This window comes from Pteropus medius, unplaced genomic scaffold (assembly GCF_902729225.1).
Source record: "Pteropus medius unplaced genomic scaffold, Ma_sr-lr_union100, whole genome shotgun sequence".
Taxonomy (NCBI): Eukaryota; Metazoa; Chordata; class Mammalia; order Chiroptera; family Pteropodidae; genus Pteropus; species Pteropus medius.
This window is the reverse complement of record NW_024349225.1, coordinates 2,660,667-2,682,387: the sequence shown is the minus strand read 5'-3', so window position 1 is coordinate 2,682,387 and position 21,721 is coordinate 2,660,667. Positions and strand designations below refer to the sequence as shown.

General features: G+C 41.6%; 1 protein-coding gene across 7 annotated transcripts in view; it reads left to right on the top strand.

Annotated features, from left to right (window-relative positions):
• The window catches only part of PTPN14 (protein tyrosine phosphatase non-receptor type 14), a 148,707-nt gene that overhangs the window by 37,743 nt on the left and 89,243 nt on the right, over positions 1-21,721 (top strand). For 4 of the 7 annotated variants that reach the window (XM_039881211.1, XM_039881213.1, XM_039881209.1 and 1 more), the window contains one exon: positions 20,157-20,484. In XM_039881211.1, coding sequence (XP_039737145.1) covers positions 20,311-20,484 — 174 coding nt within the window. In that variant the 5' untranslated portion in view covers positions 20,157-20,310. Of the gene's footprint in view, positions 1-10,542; positions 10,790-11,228; positions 11,360-20,156; positions 20,485-21,721 lie in introns of those variants that run through there. The other 3 variants (XM_039881212.1, XM_039881210.1, XM_039881214.1) reach the window with 2 other exon arrangements.

Below are 21,721 nucleotides of genomic sequence, written 5' to 3'. Positions count from 1 at the left end.
TATTGCCATATTGTTTGCCAGCGATGTATTGGGGTACTTTGTAGACTATTATTGGCTTTGAAGTCTTTCTCTTGGGGGCGGGAATTAGAGAATTTAAGAATACGCATGTTTAAATGCATGTGTGCATGTTTATATGTTTTAACATATATTTCATTATTGCATAGTCATATTTCAGTCTCTTTAGAATTATTCGGTGTTTAAGTGGCAGTTTTCAGCATTGCGAGCTCTCGGATTGAGAAAAGATGGATGATAAGGTAATTTGAGGAACTTTTAGATTCATGTCCTCTCTTTTCTATGCCCCTCTGAATTCTTAAGATTCAGCTCCATGTCGCCTTCTTCCATGAAACCTTCAGCTCTTAATTATAATTATTCCAGCTCTTGTTGAAATGGAACACCATTTAGAGCCTGTACTTAATTATATGCTTTTATTTAAATTAATCTGTATCATGTTCGTGAGCCTTGTCAGGAGAATCAGAGAGTTAAAATGGGAAGAGCAAGAAGCGATTTTGACTCTTGGCTTTGCCTTGTGATTTTTATCTAGTTCTTGGGACAGAAACAGTAACAACATTCAGTAAATATTATTTTCTCATGTTTTTAAAAGCCTCCTCAAGCCTTTCATCATAACATTTTAAACCTAAATCAATGTATTTATCAGTATCAAAGTAATAATGATCGTTGTAGAAGATGTAAGAAATATAGAAAATTTTATAAAGCAGCAAATAAAAAAATCACTCAGAATCCTGCCATCCATGGAAAATCTATCTATTCTTTTGTCTTTCTCTCTTTCTGAGTGTGTGTGTGTATGTGTGTGTGTGTGTGTGTGTGTATGTGTGTGCGTGTGTTTAATTAAATTGGGAACAGTGTGCTGATGTAGTTTTGGATTCTCCCCTTTTCACCCCACCAACAACTGACAGTTTGAGTATGTCCTCCCAGAACGTTTATACGTACATAAAATGAAATGTAGAGAAAGTTTCAGGAAGCAAATTAGAAAGGAAATTATACGGTGCATAGTGCTGCACCTGCTTTTGCCAGTCAGCTATGTGGTCATCTCCCGGCTGTGTGAGTGTGAACAGGTTCTAGTTCTTTTAAAGGTTCACACCGTGTTCCATACAACCTCCTAGCTATATCCAGTTTGCCCTCTTATAAATAATGCGGAGGTGAACATCTTTTCACAGGGTTACATGTGGAACCTTATAAGATAGATTCCTAGAAGTGGAATTACTGGGTTCAAGGTCATACACACTTAAGATTTTACAGGTAACGCCAAATATCCCCTTAAAAATGTCGTACCTATGTATAGTCCAATAAAAAACACTTCCATGTCTTCTTCATCAGCACTGGCAATGATCAGCCTCTAATTTTTATTTTCCAGCATGAGTGATTAAAAAAAAAAGGCTGCATGCATATCTAATTTATATTTTATTGATAGTGAAGTTGAATATCTTCATATGCCTCTTAGCCCTCTTTCAGCTATAAACTGTTCTTTTTTTTTTTTTTTGTAGTTTCTTACTGGATTTTTTTTTTTTTTTTGATACTAACTTTTCGTCTGTTAGATATGTTGTAAGTATTTTTTCTCAGATGGTTGTCTTCTAACCCACTTTATGTTGTCTTTAGCCATACAGGCATTTTAAATTATGTACTAAAATCCGATATGGTTTCTGATCTTATTTAGGAAAGACTTTTCTCTACCTTCATATTTGTAATGTATTTTCTTCTGGCACTTTAATAATTTTGTTTTCTTACACTTAAACCGAGCTAGATCGATTGAATAATTGAATTCTACTATTCCTTTTCCCAGTAGTTTAATCACAAAAACGGGTATATTTTTGTATAGGATTTTTATGATTTACCAAAGCAGTTCTGTATAATAATAGATCAAGTTAAAGCTGAATGATGGAAATGTACATGTTTTAGATAAATTTTTCTTGAAGATTTTCAAATCTTCCTTAAGCTCTCATTTAGTTTGTCCTTTCAAATCATGTTCCCTGGTCACTTTAGGTGTCCCAGGATTTGGGACTGCGGGTGTCACGTAGAAGTCATACAAGTCAGTCCAGCTTGTATCATAATGTTTCATTTGCAAATCAAGGCATTGCCTAAAAAAAGAAGCGGAAAACCCATGATCTGCTAATCTGTTTGAAGTTTTGGGAGCTGGGCACATAATAGTCACCCATTTTCCCCTGAGGGGCTCCAGCCTTGGTGTTGGTCAGGCGTGCAGTCGTGTGCACTGGAGCCGGAATTCCTTGCCTTGAGGACGTGGGCTGAGCTCCCGGGGCAGGGCTGGGCTAAGCCTCAACTCTGTTTCCAGCCCTATCCTGTTACAGTTATAAAGTATGTTCCATCGTTTGACCTTCTGCTCTAGAACACTTTGCACACTATTATTCCACATTTCCTCTCAGATACCTTTCTCATCTCTACGCTGGGACCTAGTTATGCAGAAGCAATAAATACTTCAGAGCATAAATATTTTTGTTAAGAACCGAGGTGCACTTCTAAATCTGTGAGCACAAAAGTGAAATGGAAAATTACTGAGTACATTGTAAGCTCAGGACCAAAAATGCCAGGAGAGTTTTATTTTTGTGTTTAGGAAAGAAACATGAAGTGTTGTTTATCTGTGGGTGTGAAAAATATGTTAAAATAGCATATCATAACTATTTCAAAAAGTGTTTTTCCTGCCTCATCTTAATTTGATAACTTAAGTCTTCTCCAAATACATTTTCTCCTGAAGTGGATTAATGCTGCATTATTTCTTATTTGGACCCCTTCGAGTTACTGAGATTTTTAACCATTTAATTCTTATTCTTCACCTTAATATTACAATTGACCCTTGAACAGTGCAGAAGTTAGGGGCTCCAGCCACCCCCCACACCCCACATAGTCAAATCCATATATAACTTCTGACTCCCCCAGAATGTAACTACTAATAGTCTACTATTGACGAGAAGCCCTACCACTAACATAAACAGTTGATTAACACATATTTTGTATGTTACGTGTATATACACTGTATTCTTACAATGAAGTAAGGTAGAGAAAACATTAAAATCATAAAGAAGAGAAAACAATTTACAGTTCTGTCTGTATTTGTTGAAAAACATTCATGTATAAGTAGACCGACATAGTTCAAACTGGTGTTGTTTAAGTGTCAACTATTTAATTATTTTTCAGAAAGTATCAAATACATTTTAGTTATTAGTATCACCTTTCACATCTTTTTCTTTCTCGAGTGTTAATTTTTTACCATCTTTCCTCTGCTTGGAAGAGCTATAATAATAGATAACTTATTAGGCACTTATTTGTGGTCCAGATACTCTGATAACTGCTTTACGTGCATTATCTCACTGAATCCTTCCAAAAACGCTTAATTCCTGTTATTTTCATCTTATATGAGAGGAAACTGGCTCAGAGATTTCAGTAGTTTGCCCAAGATTTTAGTTTGTTTAAACTCAAACTTTTCAAATTCCAATTCAAGTCTCTTTTACTTCAAAACCCAAGCTCTTAATTATTATAATTCATTTACATTTTTTTAACCTTAATGAGTAACTGGATGTGTCTTTATTTAGCCCTTTTTGGGCTAAGGCTAGGAAGAGACACTACATCTGACCACAATTGCTTGTCCCAGTTTTTAGACAGTTACTGCTTGATCCAAAGTGAGTCGTGAAGTAATCTCCAAGACCCGTTTAGTTTTATGAGTCGGACAAGAGGAATTCCAGGTCTTGCAGGCATCTCTTTCCCTCAAGTTCACTTGTGGTGACGATGACACATGGTCAGCATTGCTAATTATACTTCTTCTCCCTGAATCTCATCAAGGAACAGACTCACCCTCCCTCATCCCCTCTCTCCCATCCACTAGTATCATAGTGACTCTTGCCCTTAAAAATATCATGAGAGGCCTTTAGACTTCCTTTAGACTTCCAAGTATTTCGTTAGCTTTGGTTCTCTCTCTCTTCTACGTGTAAGAGCTTCCTCAGTATGACCAGTTACTAAAATGTCCAGAAACAAACAGCTCTAACTTCTTAAAGTTAGATAACGGAACACAATGGAGCTCACCGTTTAATTTGGTTAAAACAGCAGGTAAAGAGAAGTAGACCCAGGGCTTGCTCCTGTGTCGACCAGAAAGCCTTAAAGGATATGTTTGTATGGCAGGAATCTTCAGTCTCTGTAACCTTGGGGGACGCTAGCTCAGGCCGGAGGGCTGACAAGATCACTGATGTAAAGCGTAAGGCAAGGAAGAGAGAAGGGGGGAAAGAGAGAGAAGGAAGGCACTGAGATGGGACAGAGGACACTGGTGGAGTGTCCCAAAAATTTATTTGGTTGTCTTCACTTAAGATGAGTGCCGCCGCTTTAGAAGTTGTTCTTATTTTCTCCGATACATGCCTACAAGAAAAATCATTCTGCCAATATTTTGGATTTGAGCAGCTCTTAAGCAGCTCATAATATGTGTGTGTGTGTGTGTGTATGTGTATACACACACACATATATACATATATACGTATATATGGCCTTATATGTAAAGCTCTCGTATATAAAGTGGGTCTAACATATATACATATACACGTGTATATATACATATATAGCCTTATATGTAAAACCTTTGTTTATAAAATGGGTCTAACATGAGCCAGCATAGCAGCTTATATCATCTTCATTGATCCCATGGGGGCTCTGAATAGATTAAAATTGTCTATAAAAGTAAAAATCTTGCAAAATCTTCTGGTTTTTTAGAATAAGATCTAGTGTAGTAAATAAGCCTTTTTTTTTTTTTTTTTGGACAAGGAGATATAAAAGAAAAATGAGGCATGGAGGGAAAAAGGTGGACGGTTGCTATGGAAGGCTACTTAGATGAGCTAAACTCAGGGAAATCCTTGGATCCTAATCTCATCCTTCAGTCCTTTCTAAAATCAACTTCCTAAGGTTCTGCGTTTTCATGGTAAGCCTAGAGGGGGTTACGGCTGTGCCTTGTCCAGGCTGGTGAACAGCAGTTGGGATCCCGCAGCAGCACCGGCCACCGCGGATCCCGCTCAGCGCCTACACCGCAGCTTTATCCATGAACTAATAACACACTGCGGTATCAGGAGAACCCATGAAATGAGGCTTGAGTTTAGAATTTTTCCAGGCCATTCCTAGTCCTACATGATCATTATAATGAAGTCTGTAGATTTTTAAAGCCTATTGAAGAAAACGTAATTTTAAAAGCAAATCGTTCACTGAATATGGGGTTCATACCGTATTAAGCAGATTATATATGTCTTAAAGTTGCATAAATGTAACTATGAATTTTGACATCTTTCATGGTATTGTCATTTACATATATACAAAATGGGAAATGCTTCTGTTATCTAATTTCTTGCCAAGGATGTTTTGAGGAATATGGCATGAAATGACTACAGATTTTTAACAATGACCTACTGGATCAACACGATAACAGTTACCGATAATGCTCTGTCAAAGGTAAGTGTTACACTAGCAGCTGCTTTATTCTGAGCTAGGTCATCACTTCCCAGGGATATGCTTGTCTTTGGAGAAAAGGTTAAATTCAAGGTTATGGGAGAGACTTTTATTCCTCTCAAAGCTTCAAAGGAAAAGTTAAATGATCTTTAAATGTTTATCTCTGAAAGGAACCTGGATTCATTGTGGAGGTGATCACTTGTGCACCCTCGTCCACATTATAGAAGGAATACCTTTATTTGCTTAGAGCCTTGAGATTAGAGGGATAGAGGAGCTGGGTACTTATTATTAGAGCATTAGTTTTTGATCTATACTTTACAACAATAGCTAACATTTATTGAACACCTATGATGTGCCACTTACTGGGCTAAGCTGCTGAATCTAAATTCTCAGAACAGTCTTTTGAGCTACGTGCTACTGTTAGCCTTCATTTTATAGATGAGACACTAAGGCTTAGAAAGATTAAGTAAATTAGACCGATTGATAAGAAATGGAGTTAGGACTTGAACTTGGGCATCTCTAATTCCAGAGACTATCCTGGAGTACGCCCTTAGCTTCAGTTCTATTTCCTTATTCATTTATTCAACCCGCCAACTCACTCGATTTGATGCCTGCTATGCATGAGCACTCTGCTGGGCCGTGGAGCTCCAGAGTTGAATATGAAATGGCTCATGACCTTGAGCAGCTCATGACTTAATGGCACATTGGGATAAGGGTTGTGAGAGAGAGGGTTTATGCCCAGGGCTGAGCAAATCCAGAGAAGAGACATCAGATCATACTGACAGTGTCTGTCTTCTCTTCCTACACATGTTAGGGAGCAGCAGTCTAGAAAAGTTGCCTGGAAAAGTGACACCATATGAGTTCTCAAAGACAAGTTGGAAAGGAGGGCCTCTCAGAGGCAACGGTGCTTAAAGGCTTGGAGGTCAGAAATGGCATGGTGGGTTCCTGCCCACTGCAGGTGATTGGCACATATGGGGAAAGAACTGAGGGAGGGCATAGTACACTGGGTATTTGGGTTTGGCTCTGCCACTTCCTAGCTTTGTGTCCTTGAGCAAAGTCTTAATCTCTTCAATCTTCAGTTTCCTCATCTGTAAAATGAGGACAAATAATATGCCTATCTTATAGGGCTGTTATAAGCATTTAATGACATAATGACCTGGGACTGCTTAGTACAGTGCTTGACCCATAGTAAATTGAAGTTACAGTTATTAATCACCATCATCATCATCACCATCCTCTTCCTCCTCCTCATTATTTAGGTAGGCAAGGACCAGATCTTCACAGGTTTTCCTCATACCTTTTTTAATCTTTAGGAGTAGCTTTAGCCACACCGTGGATTAGAGAAAATTCCAATGTCTTCGCATGTCCTAGTGGGAGGGTAAAACAGATTACATATTTTGAGAAGTGGCAGCAAGCTCATTTTGACAAAATGCATTCCAACATAGTAGAGAGGTCAAGAGCCTTTTCTGATGTCTGGCTTATTCTGGGGAAATTCGTAAGGAGGAAAAGGCGATAATATTACTTGGTGTCACTTTTGCCAAAAGTCTTAAACACAGCTGTCAAACCTCTTTCCCGAGAAGGCCCTTTGCCCTCTCTGATGCTTAAGCATTCATCCTTACTAGCTTATGAGCTTCTTGAAGACAAGAAGCACATTGTACTCATCTTTGTATATCTATAGTGTCTGACAGCTGCTAGTCGCTCCGTGGAAATGAGTTGTACGAGTGAAAGTTAATGGTATTCCTTAATATGCTGATACCTGACATTTAAAGAAGGCAGATTCTATTAAGAAAAAGATAAGACTTATGCCATCGTACCATTCGGTGGTTTTTATGTGTTCGGCTAGGATACTTCCCTGCTCGGATGCTGTTGTGATTTTGATTCTTTTGCATGCCACTGCAGATAGTTGTTTTAGAGACAACAAAGATGGTATACGGTAGCTGAACTTCATGAGGACATCACAGCTGTGTCTGTCTTAAATAGTTTGACCCCTGCTGTTTAGCACAGTGCCTGGCCCGTGGTAGGTCCTTGATAAATATTTGCAATAATAAATTTCTTTTAAAAATGTGAGTTAGGACATTGTTCTGACACATCACCGTAATTTAACAGGGACAAAAAAATAGACTCTCAGTTCCTTTTCTTGGCTTCTAAGTAGGAGGATTGCCAACGGTGGGTACAAAATTCAGGTTGGAGTGGAGATGCTCTTCTGTTTAGACGGTTAGCTAATAAGCCGTGTGGTGTATACAGAGCCTTTGCTTTCTGTCCTGGTGCCATTCATGAGTGTTCTGTTATAAGGGCAAGGTCTTTGGGCTGAATGGAGACAGCTTTTTAGGGCATGGGCTTCAGGCGCCAGCTCTGCTTCATATCCATTTGCTCTCGTTACCGTGCCTGGGCTATTGGAGGTGGGTTTTGGCGTACTAGGAGGGCCATCTTGGAATGCAGCCGACCATGTGACCTACAGATCATACTGACAGTGTCTGTCTTCTCTTCCTACACATGTTAGCCAGGGTCCCCACTCCACCCAGCTGGCTTGTCTTTGTGTCACCGTTCAGCTTGTCGTCTCATGACAAAATGCTTTCAAATCTTTCTCATACGTTATTTGCGAAGGGTAGGTAGAGGAAGGTTTTGTCGCCTGTCGCTCTTATAGTTGGATTTATCGGTCTTTGATTCACCTTCCTCAATTCTCGTCTGGCTGGTGTTGGAGACGTCTCAGTAAGATGTTCCCTGGCTCCTCCTTCCCTTGTGTTCCTGTCCTTTCTCTAGTCACGTGTGAGCCACCCATGAATCGGTGACTGTAGGATGGATATGCCTAGGGAAATGGGTGTAATTTACTCAAATTTGGTTTAATACCAGAATTGCCTTAAGAGGAATAGGTGTGTGGTACAGTTTGTGTTCCCTTGTGCACTTATCCATGAACATATCAAAGCATATAGTTTTTTCTGGTATCTATTATTTTTAAAAAAAGTCTTTTAAATTTCAGCTTTATTGAGGTATACCCGGCAGGTAACATTATAAGATATTTAAATGTACATCATGGCGATTTCGATATACGTACATATTGTGAAAGGATTTCCCTCCTCTCGGGGAAATGCGAGTTTATCCCACAAATATCTGAGAACTTCCCTCATTTTATTTTATTTGTTCAGCACTGCAGTATCAAGATTGGCCTAGTTACTGCTGGGAGGATTACGAAGATCCAGGGAGGTTGTTTTTGAAACAGGAGGAACAATACTGGTAAATGCCAGGCATGTGTCTAAAACCAACACCAGCCGCACACTGGTTTCTGGCCCTCCACCCTTTCTAATCTCAGTTCTTTCTTTTTTTTCCGACCCTGGGTGGTCTAGCGACTTTATTCCTATTGTCCTAACCCTAGGTACTCAAGAGGATATTTGTCTAATGTGGTAACTGGTAGTAGTTGCCTACAACACTGTCAGTAAATATAACTCAGGTCATGAGCTCTGAGTTATATTTCCTTTGGTAGAGACCGACTTCCTCGAATCCCTCCAGACTCTACAGAAAAGTCATAATAAAGGCTCATGCTTTTAGACACCATAGAAGAGGGAGGGCAAGGTCAAGACCATAGGGTCTAATGGAGACTGTGTGAACTCCATTGCTAGCTAGTATGTTGTCTTAGGTAAGTTACTTAAATTCTGTAAGCTCCAGTTTACTCATCTGTAAAGTGGGAGTAATGCCTACTACAGCTTTGGTGATAGGAGTACTGGAAATGATATATGTACAGAATTTGGTATGGAGGAAGTGCTCCATAAATGGTAGCTGTGATTTCTGGTAAAATTTGGGTGTGGCCTTTGGCCATGAACGTACAGTGATCATAACTCACCGATCTTGACAGTAACCCAGCATCTGTAAAGGTCTGTGGTCAAGGCATCGCTACTTATAAATGGCTGGATGTGTTTGGATGTGGAGATTCAGATCTAACTGATTTTTAATAACTACATAATGTTCTGAATATCCTTTGCCAAGATTTCTTTGGACATAACTCTACTGTGGATATTCAGGGTGTTTTCCGTCCCCTACCCTCTGCTACTAACGATGTTGACCGTAACATCCTTAGGGTTCATTGCTTTAATTTCCTATGAAAGTTTCCAAAAAGTGGCTTTGCTGAGTCAGAGTATGTGTTAATTATAGTGCAAAGGGATTTGGGGTTGCAAAAGCTGTATAAAGCTTGGTTGTTCCTGCCCTCTTACAAACTAGTGGGAGAGGAGATATGCATTATTTTCCCAAGGTTTTTTTTTTGCTTATGTACAAGATTTCAGTAGATGGTGTCCCCCCCACCCCCCACCCGGGAAGTTTGAAATCCTTAACATTCTGAAACCTAGATATAAATCAAGAGAGCAAAGGGAGCCTTTCGAATTAGGTTTACTTTGTGTAGTATTTGCTGTATTTATTAGATATGAGTTTGTCAGAAATTGTACATAATTGTTTCTCAGCTTTTAAAAGCTAAGAGTCCAACTTGAGAACCGAAGCACTTGACATTTCCCCGTCCCGTTTCTTACTGTGCTCCCAGCTGACGGCTGTAGACATCTGCCACGGCGCAAGAGCCACCCCCACACGCAGCCTCTTGCCCCTGGAGGCCCAGGCTTGCTCAGCACCGATGCAGGCGCTGAGCAGATCTTCAGCTCGAGGTCACCGATGGTGACAGGAATGGTAGTATACTAACAAGCGGTTTTTACAGCAGTGAATTTACTTGCACTAGAGGTAGATAGGTAATGTCGTTTCTTCGTAATGTCACTGAGAGCTGCGTAGTACAACATAATTTTTCCAAGTACTCATTTAGCATGTGTGCTTGTGCGTGCATGTGTGTGTGTGTGTGTGTGTGTGTGTGTGTCTGTCTGTCTTCCTGCCGTACAGGGGACAGAGAGAAGAAAGGACAGTCCTGATGGGTTTGCCATGCATGTGCGTGCATGCGTGTTTGTAGTCTGTCTGCATGAAAGTACCTACATGTCGCATGAGCATCTTGGTTGAGCAGTTTTGTTTTCTCCCATTAGTAATTAACATGTGGTTACATCAGTTGAGATTATGCAACTCTAACAGCTGACACTAGTTCATACCTGTTTTCATTCTCTCTCCCCTCTGATTCAGCGTCTTGGCTCCGCAGAAGCGATTGCATTATAACACTTCAGAGCCCACTTCGTCGTATGCCTGAGTCACTGGAGTGGTCGCATATCTGAAACACACTGGGGACCGTGTCACGGTTCCCAGTCGGTGGGACCTGCACTTGCTCGTGCGCATTCACGTTTCATCTCCTTATGAGGAACGGCCTTGACTTAAGGATTCCTCTAACCGTGGGCTTGCTGGAAAGCAGTTTTTACTCTGTGCCACTTAGCAGGTACTCTGTGTTTCCTCAGGCTTCCTGCAATACTGGGTGAAATAATAAAAATGAAATAATAAAAAAATAATAAGGGCAGCGAGAGCAAACACTCCTATAATCGTCTCAGCAACTCTATGTTATCACCCCCACGTCATACATGCAGAAAAGGGAGGCAGCTTCTGAGCCCTGGTTATACAGCTTGCAAGTGGTTTATGCATGGAAATTACTCTGCGTCTGGGTGAGGCTGGCCGGCGGGGCTCGAGAAACCAAGGAATAAGCTGATGGACCCAGGGAAGCTTGGGTGCGTGTTGGGATCCAGTTGGAGAGAATTGGCAGAGATGCTTGGCTGCTGTTCGTGTTTGGATAGGAAGTGACACAGATGAGTCCTCCCATCCGAAAGCCCTGGACCTGTGAGGGAAGCTGAGGGAACTCAGGCATGGCCAGGAAGGAAGGAGGGGGGGAAGGGAGGTGTGGAAAATTTTGCTGAGGGAGGTCACTCGCAGCAGCCTCTCTCACGGAGAGCCCCTCTCTTCATCAGTGTCGTCCCTTCATGCCACACGTCGCAGAGGAGGGCGAAGCAATTTAAAGGTGTGTTTGCCCTCGGAGTGTTTCTTCTGTTCTGATGAGTGAGTCACACGGTCAGGCTGGAAAACCTCTCTGGTTGCTCTCGTGGTTGTGTTTTTGAAATTGGTTTTTGAGGAGGTTGTATGCGACGTGCTAGGAGTAGCCCAGTGTGCCGCACAGAGCAGTGCTGTAGAGGGCAAGCCGTCGAGGTAAGAGGCACTAGGTGAGGTGGGGGTGACCGTGGTGCTGTGGCAGGGGCAGGGCCCCGTCCTGTGCCATGCATGCCCTCCGGATAGAACATCCTGGGCTGAAAACAGGTCAGCAGCCTCCGAGTCCGTCTCTGCCGTATCTGAATAAAGTCCACTGTGGGTGAGCGAAGGTGGATTGCTGATGGGGTGTCGCAGTCTTCCTTCTAGAAGTTGGTGGCCTGCTCTTGTCATGGTTATTTTGATGTCACCAGGTTGTAGTTTCCCATCCCATTTCTGGGTAGTTTTAGGATGTTCCTTGAGTAAGAACATGGAGTCAGGTAACCTCATTAGTATCTGTATGTTCTTGGGCAAGTTCTTAACCTTTTTAACCTCAGTGCCCTAATCTGTAAAATGGGGGGTGGGGGGGTGGGCGTTAGGAATAGCCTGAGGGCAATAGGACTGTTGGCGATAACACTCAGCAGAGGACCCTCATCTCTGTATCGGCTTTGGAAATGGAGGTGCTCCTTATGCCTTCTTAGTGCCTGACACTTGTGGGAATTCCCCATTCTGGCTCCTGGCTGTGATTAGCTCTGCCATTCTGGGACACACATCACCATGGGTGTAGACAGAGACAGCAAAAAGAACTGGAATCGGAGAGTTGCAGATTCTAGGTCTCAAAGAAGGGTGGAGTCTTTTAGGACAAAGCATTCCTGGCATGACGAGACAGAGAAGGCTCCTTTGAGAAAGAAGCCAGAGTCAGGTATTCTGATAGTTGATTGTGCACGTTGGACAGGGAGGAATTCCTTATCTTAAGCCTGGTCAGTCGTTCTTTGCATGTATCCAGCTTGTCACCGTACCTACAAAAATAATTTTTTCTGCCATCTTTGGAAAATGAAATGAAAAACTCTTACTGTCAGTTTGATTTAGTTAAAGGAAAGTTTTATTTTGGAAGGGCAAGAAGATTCAGTTGGAGGAAAAATTCTGAACCTTTTTTTTCCCCTGTAACATACCTCTCTGCAAAGTGGACCTGTTATCTGTTTTACCAGGTTACTTGACAAAGTTCCATTTAAGAAATACTTCTTTATTTAAAAAAACAAACCAAAAAACACCCAAGTTTTTGATATGGAAAATTTCGAACATGTGCAAAACTGTAGACAGGGGGGTGAGCCTGACATAACCTGTTTCGTCTTCAACAGCTGTCAGCTGATGCCAGTGCTGCTTCGTCGGCACCCTGCACAATCCCCCTGCCCCATTATTTTAAAGTGAATCCTAGAAAACATTATTTTATCCATAAATATTCAAGATGTATGTCGAATGCCAGAAAGGTTTCAGGAAAGTCAAAAACGAAAACTCTTGCATTTTTAAGATCCTTAGGGAAAGATCGTGTCTCCTTAGAAACCTCAAAGTGAGAGCTGGGAACATGATTTTTTAAACAGTTACTGTGTGTGTGTGTGTTTGTGTGGTTGGGGGGTCAAACTCGTGTCCTCCCAGAGTAAAAGCCTTCTGCAGCCCTCTCTTCCTCCTCGGTTGAAAAAAAATCTCAGCCTTTGATGCTTTGTGGGACTGTTTTTGCTTCTGACTTTACAGCAGGAGAATAAGATGGGGCCTTGTTTGGAGAAACAGTGATTCAGGTAACAGAAGCTTTACCTCTCAACGTGTGTGTGTGTGTGTGTGTGTGTGTGTGTGTGTGATTTTTAACCATCATGGATAGGACTTTTTGAAAATATATTGATTTTCTGCCTTCTTAACTAGAGTATGCTGATATTATTTGTTTCTATTTACTCCAGAGCTTTTTTTTGACACAGCCTTCCATGCTGTGCAGTGCTTATTTTGATAGTTTACCTGTCACCTCCCTCATGGCTATTTTTATGTCATCAGTGTGCTTTTCCTTGTCTCCTTGAAATCTGCTGAGGGCTACAAAGCAAGACCCAAGAACTGCACGTAAGAGTTCATCAGCTGTGAGGGTGTTTTTGTTTCCTGAATGTTGGAATCAAGAGCTTTGTGGTATTTGCCCGTTCCAAGGATGTTTTGGCTCCATTTCCTGGTTTTCAGTGACCTTCTGCATAGACGAGGTTGTTGAGTTGCCACCTTTTGTGAGGTGTCACCCCAATGGGCACAATGTAGCAGGATCTTCTAACTTCAGATGTAGCTTAAGAAATGCTTGGAAGGTTGTGTACATGGCCAGTGGACAGGAAAGTTGGAAAATGTGTTGTTTGGATAATTTCTGTCTCACCGCAGAATGTTTGAAAGTGAGTTAATAGGTGAAAAATGAAGAAATTTTAAAATGGGACCATTCTGCTTTTGTTGTTGTAGTTAATTTAAAAGTTAGGGGCTTGCGTGTTAAACGTTATACAAAAATTTTACTTGGCTAAAAAGAATTCGGTGTATGGAAATACTTTGAGTATTCTATAGCCATAAATCATAGTCAGATTTTCACACACAGAAAAACAAACCTGACTTTTTTCCTGTTCTTCTTTAAGGAGGAAATCAGAGAAGACATTCTCACGCCTCTTTTTCTCTCCATCTCCTCCCACCCCATCCCTTTTAAAAATTCTCCTTAGGAAAATAACAGTATTTTTCAAAACCGAGCTGTGCCTTATGCAGGTTTATACACAGGATTGGACTAGTTGCATCAATTTTTCCTTTCTCACACCCAGACGCGGGTTACATAGTTCCGTGAGGTGTGCTCGGGAGTTGTAATAATATGGAACGCTGGAGAAATTCCAGAGACTGTTGGTAAATATAGAATGCAAGTGAACAGCACTTAGCGTCTGTTAGTGGTTTCAGACCTTTAGAAGGAAAAAAAAAAATTTGAGGCAAGTATAAATAACACAGCATGGGAAGTAAAAAGAAAGTGTGATGACCATGTTTAAGATTTGGATTTTAAGTTACGTCTTTCATTTTTCTAAAGACTGTACAGGTAAGTCAATACAGAGGCTCAAGCTGTATTTGGTTGATACTACAAATGATCGCTCTACTTCTTATCCATCATATTTAAAGATTTATTAGATTAGCCAAGTGACTTTTTCTATGTCATGAGAAAGCTGTCTTCGCTTTGTGTTTTCAGATTTACAGGTTTTTTCATCGAGTTGTTTAGGGAAAAATGAGAGTACAAGATACCAGAAGTCCACAGCTGGTAGTTAAAGATGGAAACTTACATATTAGTGATTTTAGGAAGCTGATTGACTAGTCAGGAGTGGGTTTTAGAAGTGACTGTGAAGCTTTTCTGTATGTTTCTCCCACTGTAGCATATTTTGTACGTGTGGCATTTACAGAGCAAACATCCAGCATATTGCTTTCAGAGTCATGGGCACATCAGAACACCGTTCATCACATTGGGAGTTCCACTGTAGTTTTTGCAAGGAACGTCCATGGGATGTGGCACCTCTGGCCTTTGTGACCCCCCCAGTATCAAACACATCAAGGTCTGGCAAAGGGACACTCATATGGTGGGAATGTTCTTCTAGAAATCTCTGTTCAATTTTTTCCCCCCGTAAAGTAACTTTTTATTCCCGCTCTCCATAGCTTAAGCCTCTCTTAAACGTCCTAAAGTCAGACCTGTCTAAGGCTCCAAATTCCTCAAGTGTCACTGAAGTCACCAGGAGGCTCTGCCCTCCCTTGGCATCAAAAAACCAACTCTTTCAGGATTCATTCTTTCTTTCATCATGATGACAAATATTTATTTAGCTTCCTGCCATGTGTAAAGTTCCATCTCAAGGTTTACAGGAGAACACAGAGCTGAGTCTGACACAGACGTTTCCCTTCAGGATCCTAAGTGGGAGCTAAGATGCACACGGGAGCTTCTCTGGCGTGAGGGAGACTGCACCGTGCCATCAGCTGCAGCAACACAGCCAGGCAGATTATTATCCCAAAGGCAATTTGGAACCAGTTTTCCACTCCCAGGAAAGAACTGTTGCCAACAGCAGACTCTATACCCATTATTGAGATAAGAAGGCTACAGTCTTCTTAGCCACTCAGGACGGGCTCATAATGGGACGCTTCAGCTGGCGACTGGCTCCTTTGTGCTCCAGGTCAGAGTTTGGGGGGATTGCAAGGTGGCAGTTCTAGGAGGATGCATGGTTCATTTTTACACTCGGTCATTTTCCCCATGGCATCGTCATAGCTTCATGTTACACTCTGCATTCTTTGCTTTGCCTTTTATTTATTTATTTATTTATTTTTTTAAAGACTTTCTCCACAGTAGGTGGTGGTAAGATACTCAAATCCTTCTTTTCACACCTGCTTTGCTCTTTTTTGAGTTTGCTAGCTTACTATGAGGGGGGACAGGAAAGGGTTGTGTCTACATCTACTGGGTGCCCCGCCAGAAATAATGTCTCATTTACTTCTCACAAACAGGTAGAGTAGATACTATTTTTACAGATGAGTAAACTGAGGCTGAGAGAGGACAAATGGCTTAGCATTGACCCCAGGCCTCTCTGGTTAAAACCGATTCTTGCTTGGAGGCTTGTCCATGTTCTTCTAAGAGTAAACTTTAGTTCTTTGAACCACTCAGGTCAGCCACAGTTCCCTGTCAAGTGTCTCCTCAGTGGAGTCTTTCACATTCACTTGCCATTTGCTTTACTGAGACAAAGACCCTGGAGCTAGAGAGCTCAGAGCTTCTGTGGCACTTCCCCTGTCATTTTTTTCACCTTCGCTTCTTATTTTCAATTACTCTCATCACTAAAGGGATATAGGATCCAACTCTCTTATCCGATGCTCCTTTTCTTTCCAAGATGCACCTAAGAAAAAGAGGATTAATAGATTGTTTTGAAATTAGAATAAATCACGAGTCAGTATTGTTTTACTGTCTATATCAACCAAAAAAGACTTGTTTTAACTTCCATGATTTCAGCAACAGTTGCAGCTTGATATTATTTACCAGATGTGTTCCTGAAGAGTAAATAAAATTCTGTATTTTAAGTGACTATTTTAAAAGGCACTTTACATGAAAACAACAACAACAACAACAAAAAACCTTATAGTAAATAGGATGATGATTGCCTACCTTGATCTCTTTTGAAAAGCCAGTTTCATCAGGAAAATCTAAAGGGTCATAAACCTGTGACTTTTCTATGCGAATACAACATTTAGTTAGTTCTAGGTTTTATAATATTGATGAGGCCACAGAGAACCATACTGAGAGAGCCAGAACGGTGCCAGGAGCCAAACTATTTTACCGAGAACTTGTATAGACTCACAGTCAATTCTATTATGTGAAATGAGATATTGTAATCCTTGCTCTACCAACGGCAAAGCAGAGGAATTGGGTTTAAAATACAGCACAGAGCTGGCTTATGTTTAAGGGAGAACTATATGCTGCTGTGGATACTTAAAAGGTGTCTTGGTGACACACATGCTGTGGATTCTTCAAGACCTTAAACATGACAGGTTATTAATTCATAGACTCTTAAAATGTTAAAACCGAAAGGGACTAAGAGATCATTTTCTCTAACCCTACTGTTACAGGTTAGTGTCAAATAGGTTGTTTACCTGGGATAATTTAGGTGTAGCCCTTCTTAAAGTTAAGGAATGTCTTAAATGAGTGCCTGGAAGTTTTTTTCCCAGCAGCATAGCTCTGTGACCACACAAGTTCTGGGTGTAAATGCCATGAGCTTTTAATTTGGGTAAATATTTTGTGTTTTAAAGATGGAGAAGTTTAGAGTCAAAATGTGCTGATACTTCTAACATAGACTGGTATATTAAAAAAAAAAAAGCACAGATGACTGAGAGTTCAGGCAAAGAAAAGGATCAGAGAAGTCCATTGGAAGAGGTGGCACCATTTAAAAAAAGCCATAAGGAGTAAATGTGGTTGGAGCCTGCATTGAGGGTAGCCTTTTTTTTTTTTTTAAACTTTTGATTATGAACATTTTTAGGTATATAAACTAGCTAAAAGAATAGTGAGATGAATACCAGTACACACACCTGTTTCAACTCTGAATTTGTGTATGTGCTTATGTGTGTATATGTGTGTTGTTTTTTCGTCATTTCTAAGTAAGTTACGGGCATCATGACATTTTTGCCCCTAAATACAACCACCGGCATCTCTTAAAGCCATTCTCCTACGCAACCACAATTCCACTACCCAAAGCAGAAGACAATGAACAGTAGTAATACATTAATATCATCTAATTTCTGTTCTCTAGTTTGGATTTCCTTGATCATCCATGGCTTCGACAGCTTTTTTTTTTCAAAGCCGGGTTTGATGAAGGGTCACACGTGGCGTGTTGTTTTTATGACCCCTAAATCCCCTTTGCTTTGGAGCAATCCCTTTCTAGTCCCACTTGTCCGTTTTTCGTGTGTTTGTTTGTTTGTTTTGTAACACTGATCTTTAGAAGGACCAGACCAGTCTTCTTGTAACTTTTTTTTTGTTGATACCTTACCAGGGAAGTTTCTTGCAAGTTGAAGATTTAAAACGTTTTTAAAAACGTAAAACAGGTATTTTGTAGGAGGGGTATTGCCAGGTTGTCAGATAGATGATGCTGTTCCTGAGCCACCCGTTTCCAGTAGCTGATGTACTTTACATGAACCTTTATTTGCAAAAATTATATAAAACAGCTGTAAAATGTTAGAGCAGTGTAAACATCTGTGAAGTATAAAGCGAGGGTCCTATTTAAATCGTTGCTATGTAGCCCTGAGATAACAGTGAATCATTTTGGTGAACTTAGATTCTTTCCCATGTGTTTGTATGTTTTTGTTTATTTGTTATAAAAGCTGTGATCATCTATCTACGTTGTGGGGCAGCTTACTTTTTATTTCACTAAGTGTGCATTACGCATGGTGTCCTGTGGAATAGGTAGCAGGGGTTGTTTTTAATAGTGGCTGGGCTAAATGTGCACCAAGCCAGCCACATTCCTTCATAGGTGTTTAAGATGAGACACACCCAAAGGTAAAGTGCCTGGCCCAGCATTTGAGATGTGCCTCGTGCCCACAGAGCAAATATTTTTCTCCGTTTGAGGCTCCCTGGCTAATGTAGGAATTGAATCTTGGTGTTTTGTGCTCTGTGTTTCAACAAGTTGAGGGAACACGTGAGCGATAAATTCGTAAGGGCTCTGTATTTAAATTCTGGCCCTTTTTTTCCCTGTTTTGGGTGGGTCCCTCCATATTTCTTTTTGTAGATATCAGACCATCAGGTTGGCCTACCTTGGAGGTAAACATGATACTCTGCCAACATAAAGTGATTTAGAAATGTTAATATATTTTACCAAGCCAACGTCTCTACTAGCATGTGTATTTTAAGCCATCATAAAACATACCTGTCATGCTCAGGAATGTGCCGAAGGCAGGGCATCAACGACTGGCGGAGGGAGTGTGGGGCGTGTGTTTTGCTGTGTTGTAGGGTTGTGCCCTGACAACCTGCTTGAGGCCTGGGGTACTGACACGGAGTGGTTGCTAAATATTGGAGCCATTTTATTTATTTATTCAAGAATTCCTGCAGTAGTTATTCATATTTGTCCATTCCAAATGTCGGGGGCTCAGAGGTAATTCTGTGGGTGAAGGGTGTGAAAACTGGCTGAACTTGCCCGGCTTAGGGAATTAAGTGAACAGAGCAATCATGAGTAAGAGATGGTCCTCTGAGCTTTATGGAGAGCGGAAAGTTGAACATCAAGGCTGTCTGGGCATTTCTGCCTTCTTCGGAAGATGCGTGTCTCCCGGCGAGAACGTCGCTAGCTCGGGGTGGAATGGTAAAGCCACTTTTGTTGCTGTGGTTTTACCATCGTGTTCTCATGGCGATAATGTCGTCACTGGCATTTGATGGGACATCAGGGTGTCAGAAAAATCTCATTATTAGTAAGTTAAATGATCTCTAATTTGGTGACAGGGCTTTTGCATCTAGCATTTTATAAAAGAACAAAAAGATGCTACGGTGTTTCCCTACATCTAACTATTTATTTGTCTAAATATTTGCTAAAAAGAAAAAAAGGAGGACGAGGAGTTGTAATTTTAAGTGCATTAAAGAATTCATACATTTAAAAATATATTTAGAAAGTAGAAAGTTGCTGACTATTAAATGTGTATTTCCTCCATTCTCTACCATCCATTCTAAGGAAATAAAGTAAGCGAGAAAATAAGTAATAAATATTAAATAAAAAAAAAAGGCCAATAGTGCTAATGAGAATAAAGGGGCAGTGTGAAAAGAGCGAGGAGGAACGAGGTAAAATGTTAATTTCAGTGAGTCAGTTAACCATGGAACCTCACTTTTCTCCTCTGGAAAATAGGGGTCCTAAGATCTACACCATAGGGTTGTTGGTGAGGTTGAAATGAGATAATACATATGTTTAGAAGTTAAAAACAGTGTTCATTTCCACTCCTGTTGCTTTCCTGAGCAGACAGGATCGTACAGTGGAAAAAAAGCATGTGAACTGAAATTGCACAGACATTGGTTTGACTTCCGTGCCGTGTAGCCTGTGCGCTCTTGGATGAGTTCTTTTAATCTCTCTGAATCTCCGTTTCTTCAGCTGTAAAGATGAAGCACATGGGCTCTCCCAAGTGTCTTGCCGGTTCTGGAATCTGGATGTTCATCTGTCGGGGAGGAGGAGGGGTGCTCATGCCTTGCTGCGTGCGTGGAACACGGGCCGCGGGATCCATCACTTCCCTTCCAGCTAATGACCTTCCTGCTGCTTTTCTGTTTGCAGCCATCCTGCAGAGTGCCACACCGGGCATGGCCACCTCTTTCTGTGTCTGGAGGAGCACAGCTGGTAGCCCCATCGCCCAGTCCTGAAACTGCTGAGGCCGTCTCGGCGGCGGGGCACCAGGATAGGAGGAAGGCGTCCGGGGGGCCACTGAGTCATGCCTTTCGGCCTGAAGCTCCGCCGGACACGGCGCTACAACGTCCTGAGTAAGAACTGCTTTGTCACCCGGATCCGCCTGCTGGACAGCAATGTCATCGAGTGCACACTGTCGGTGGAAAGCACGGGGCAGGAGTGCCTGGAGGCCGTGGCCCAGAGGCTGGAGTTGCGGGAGGTGAGCGTGTGTGTGGTGGGTGTGTGATTAGGAACTCACCGAAGGGACCAGCCACCTCTCTCTTAAAACCTGCCGTTCTCAGCCTCAGACTTGTTCTCACACCCTTCGGTGGAACGGGCCCTGCTCTGGTGTGAGAAGCAAGGACACCACCTACAGCTTGCACGGGATGGTGGCCTCCCTTTTGTTAACACCTGTGAGGAGGTTTGGGGGGAGTTAAAAATGAGAGACGCTTCTTACCAAAGTCATTTCTGTCTCTAAAGCAGTCGAGTGGGTGAGCTGGTGTTTTGGCATTTTGGCTGCATATCAAGGAGAAAACTCCCACATAGGGGATGGATGCAGCTGCTTTTATGTTTTGCTCGTTTGTTTCTGTATTTTCTTCTTCAACGGGAAGAGAAAGGAGAAAAAGCATTTAAAGTGAATGTGACCAGTGAAGCCTTTTGTGGGAGCTTGCAGAATGGGGGTTTTGTTCTTCTAAGATTCCTTATGACCCTGTTTTCTTTGTACTGCTGCGAGACTTCTTTGGGCTAGAGCAAACCCAGGGTTGACCAGTAAGACACATTAGCCCTCTTTACATGAGACTCTTCCTTAGTGCAGTGTGAGCCCTGCTTTTTTTTTTTTTTTTTGGTCTTACAGACATTGCAGAGAAGAGGCTTGGGGAGTAACCCCCGCAAGCATTTGTGTTTTGAGAGCTATGTGGCTTATCAGGTAGTGGGTATGCTGATGTGGATAAATGGTTGCCAATGCTGAAATGACTGTAGGCCCCTGACATTCAAGCCTTCCAGAAGACAAGGAAAAGCTCTATCATCGTCCTAGGCCCTGTGACGTCGTTGCCCAATCAATACCTCGGGGTGATGTAGAAGACGGGGTGCTGCCTGTTGGAAGTGATGGTGTTTCATCTCCTTCCTCATCCCTCACTCACAATCCACTTTCTTTCCATATGCACAAAGGAATTGGGGTCAGAGAAGGGCATCTTCTCCCCCTGGCGTCTTCCCCAGGCCACCTCATCTTACCCTCTCGCGGACTTTTCTACCTGAACACTTCTGCCTCCTGCTGGTCTTGTTGTTTATACTTCGGTTTCAGGGATCAGGCCTTCCTTTGAAGTTTAATTTCCTGTGTAGGAGACTGTCCTGCCCAACACACGTGTGTAGCTGACGCGTAGAATAAACATGTGAGGTGTTCTGACCTTGCCGGTTGATAACTGGCCCTTTTTTGCTTGTCAGTAGCCCACTGAGTGTAC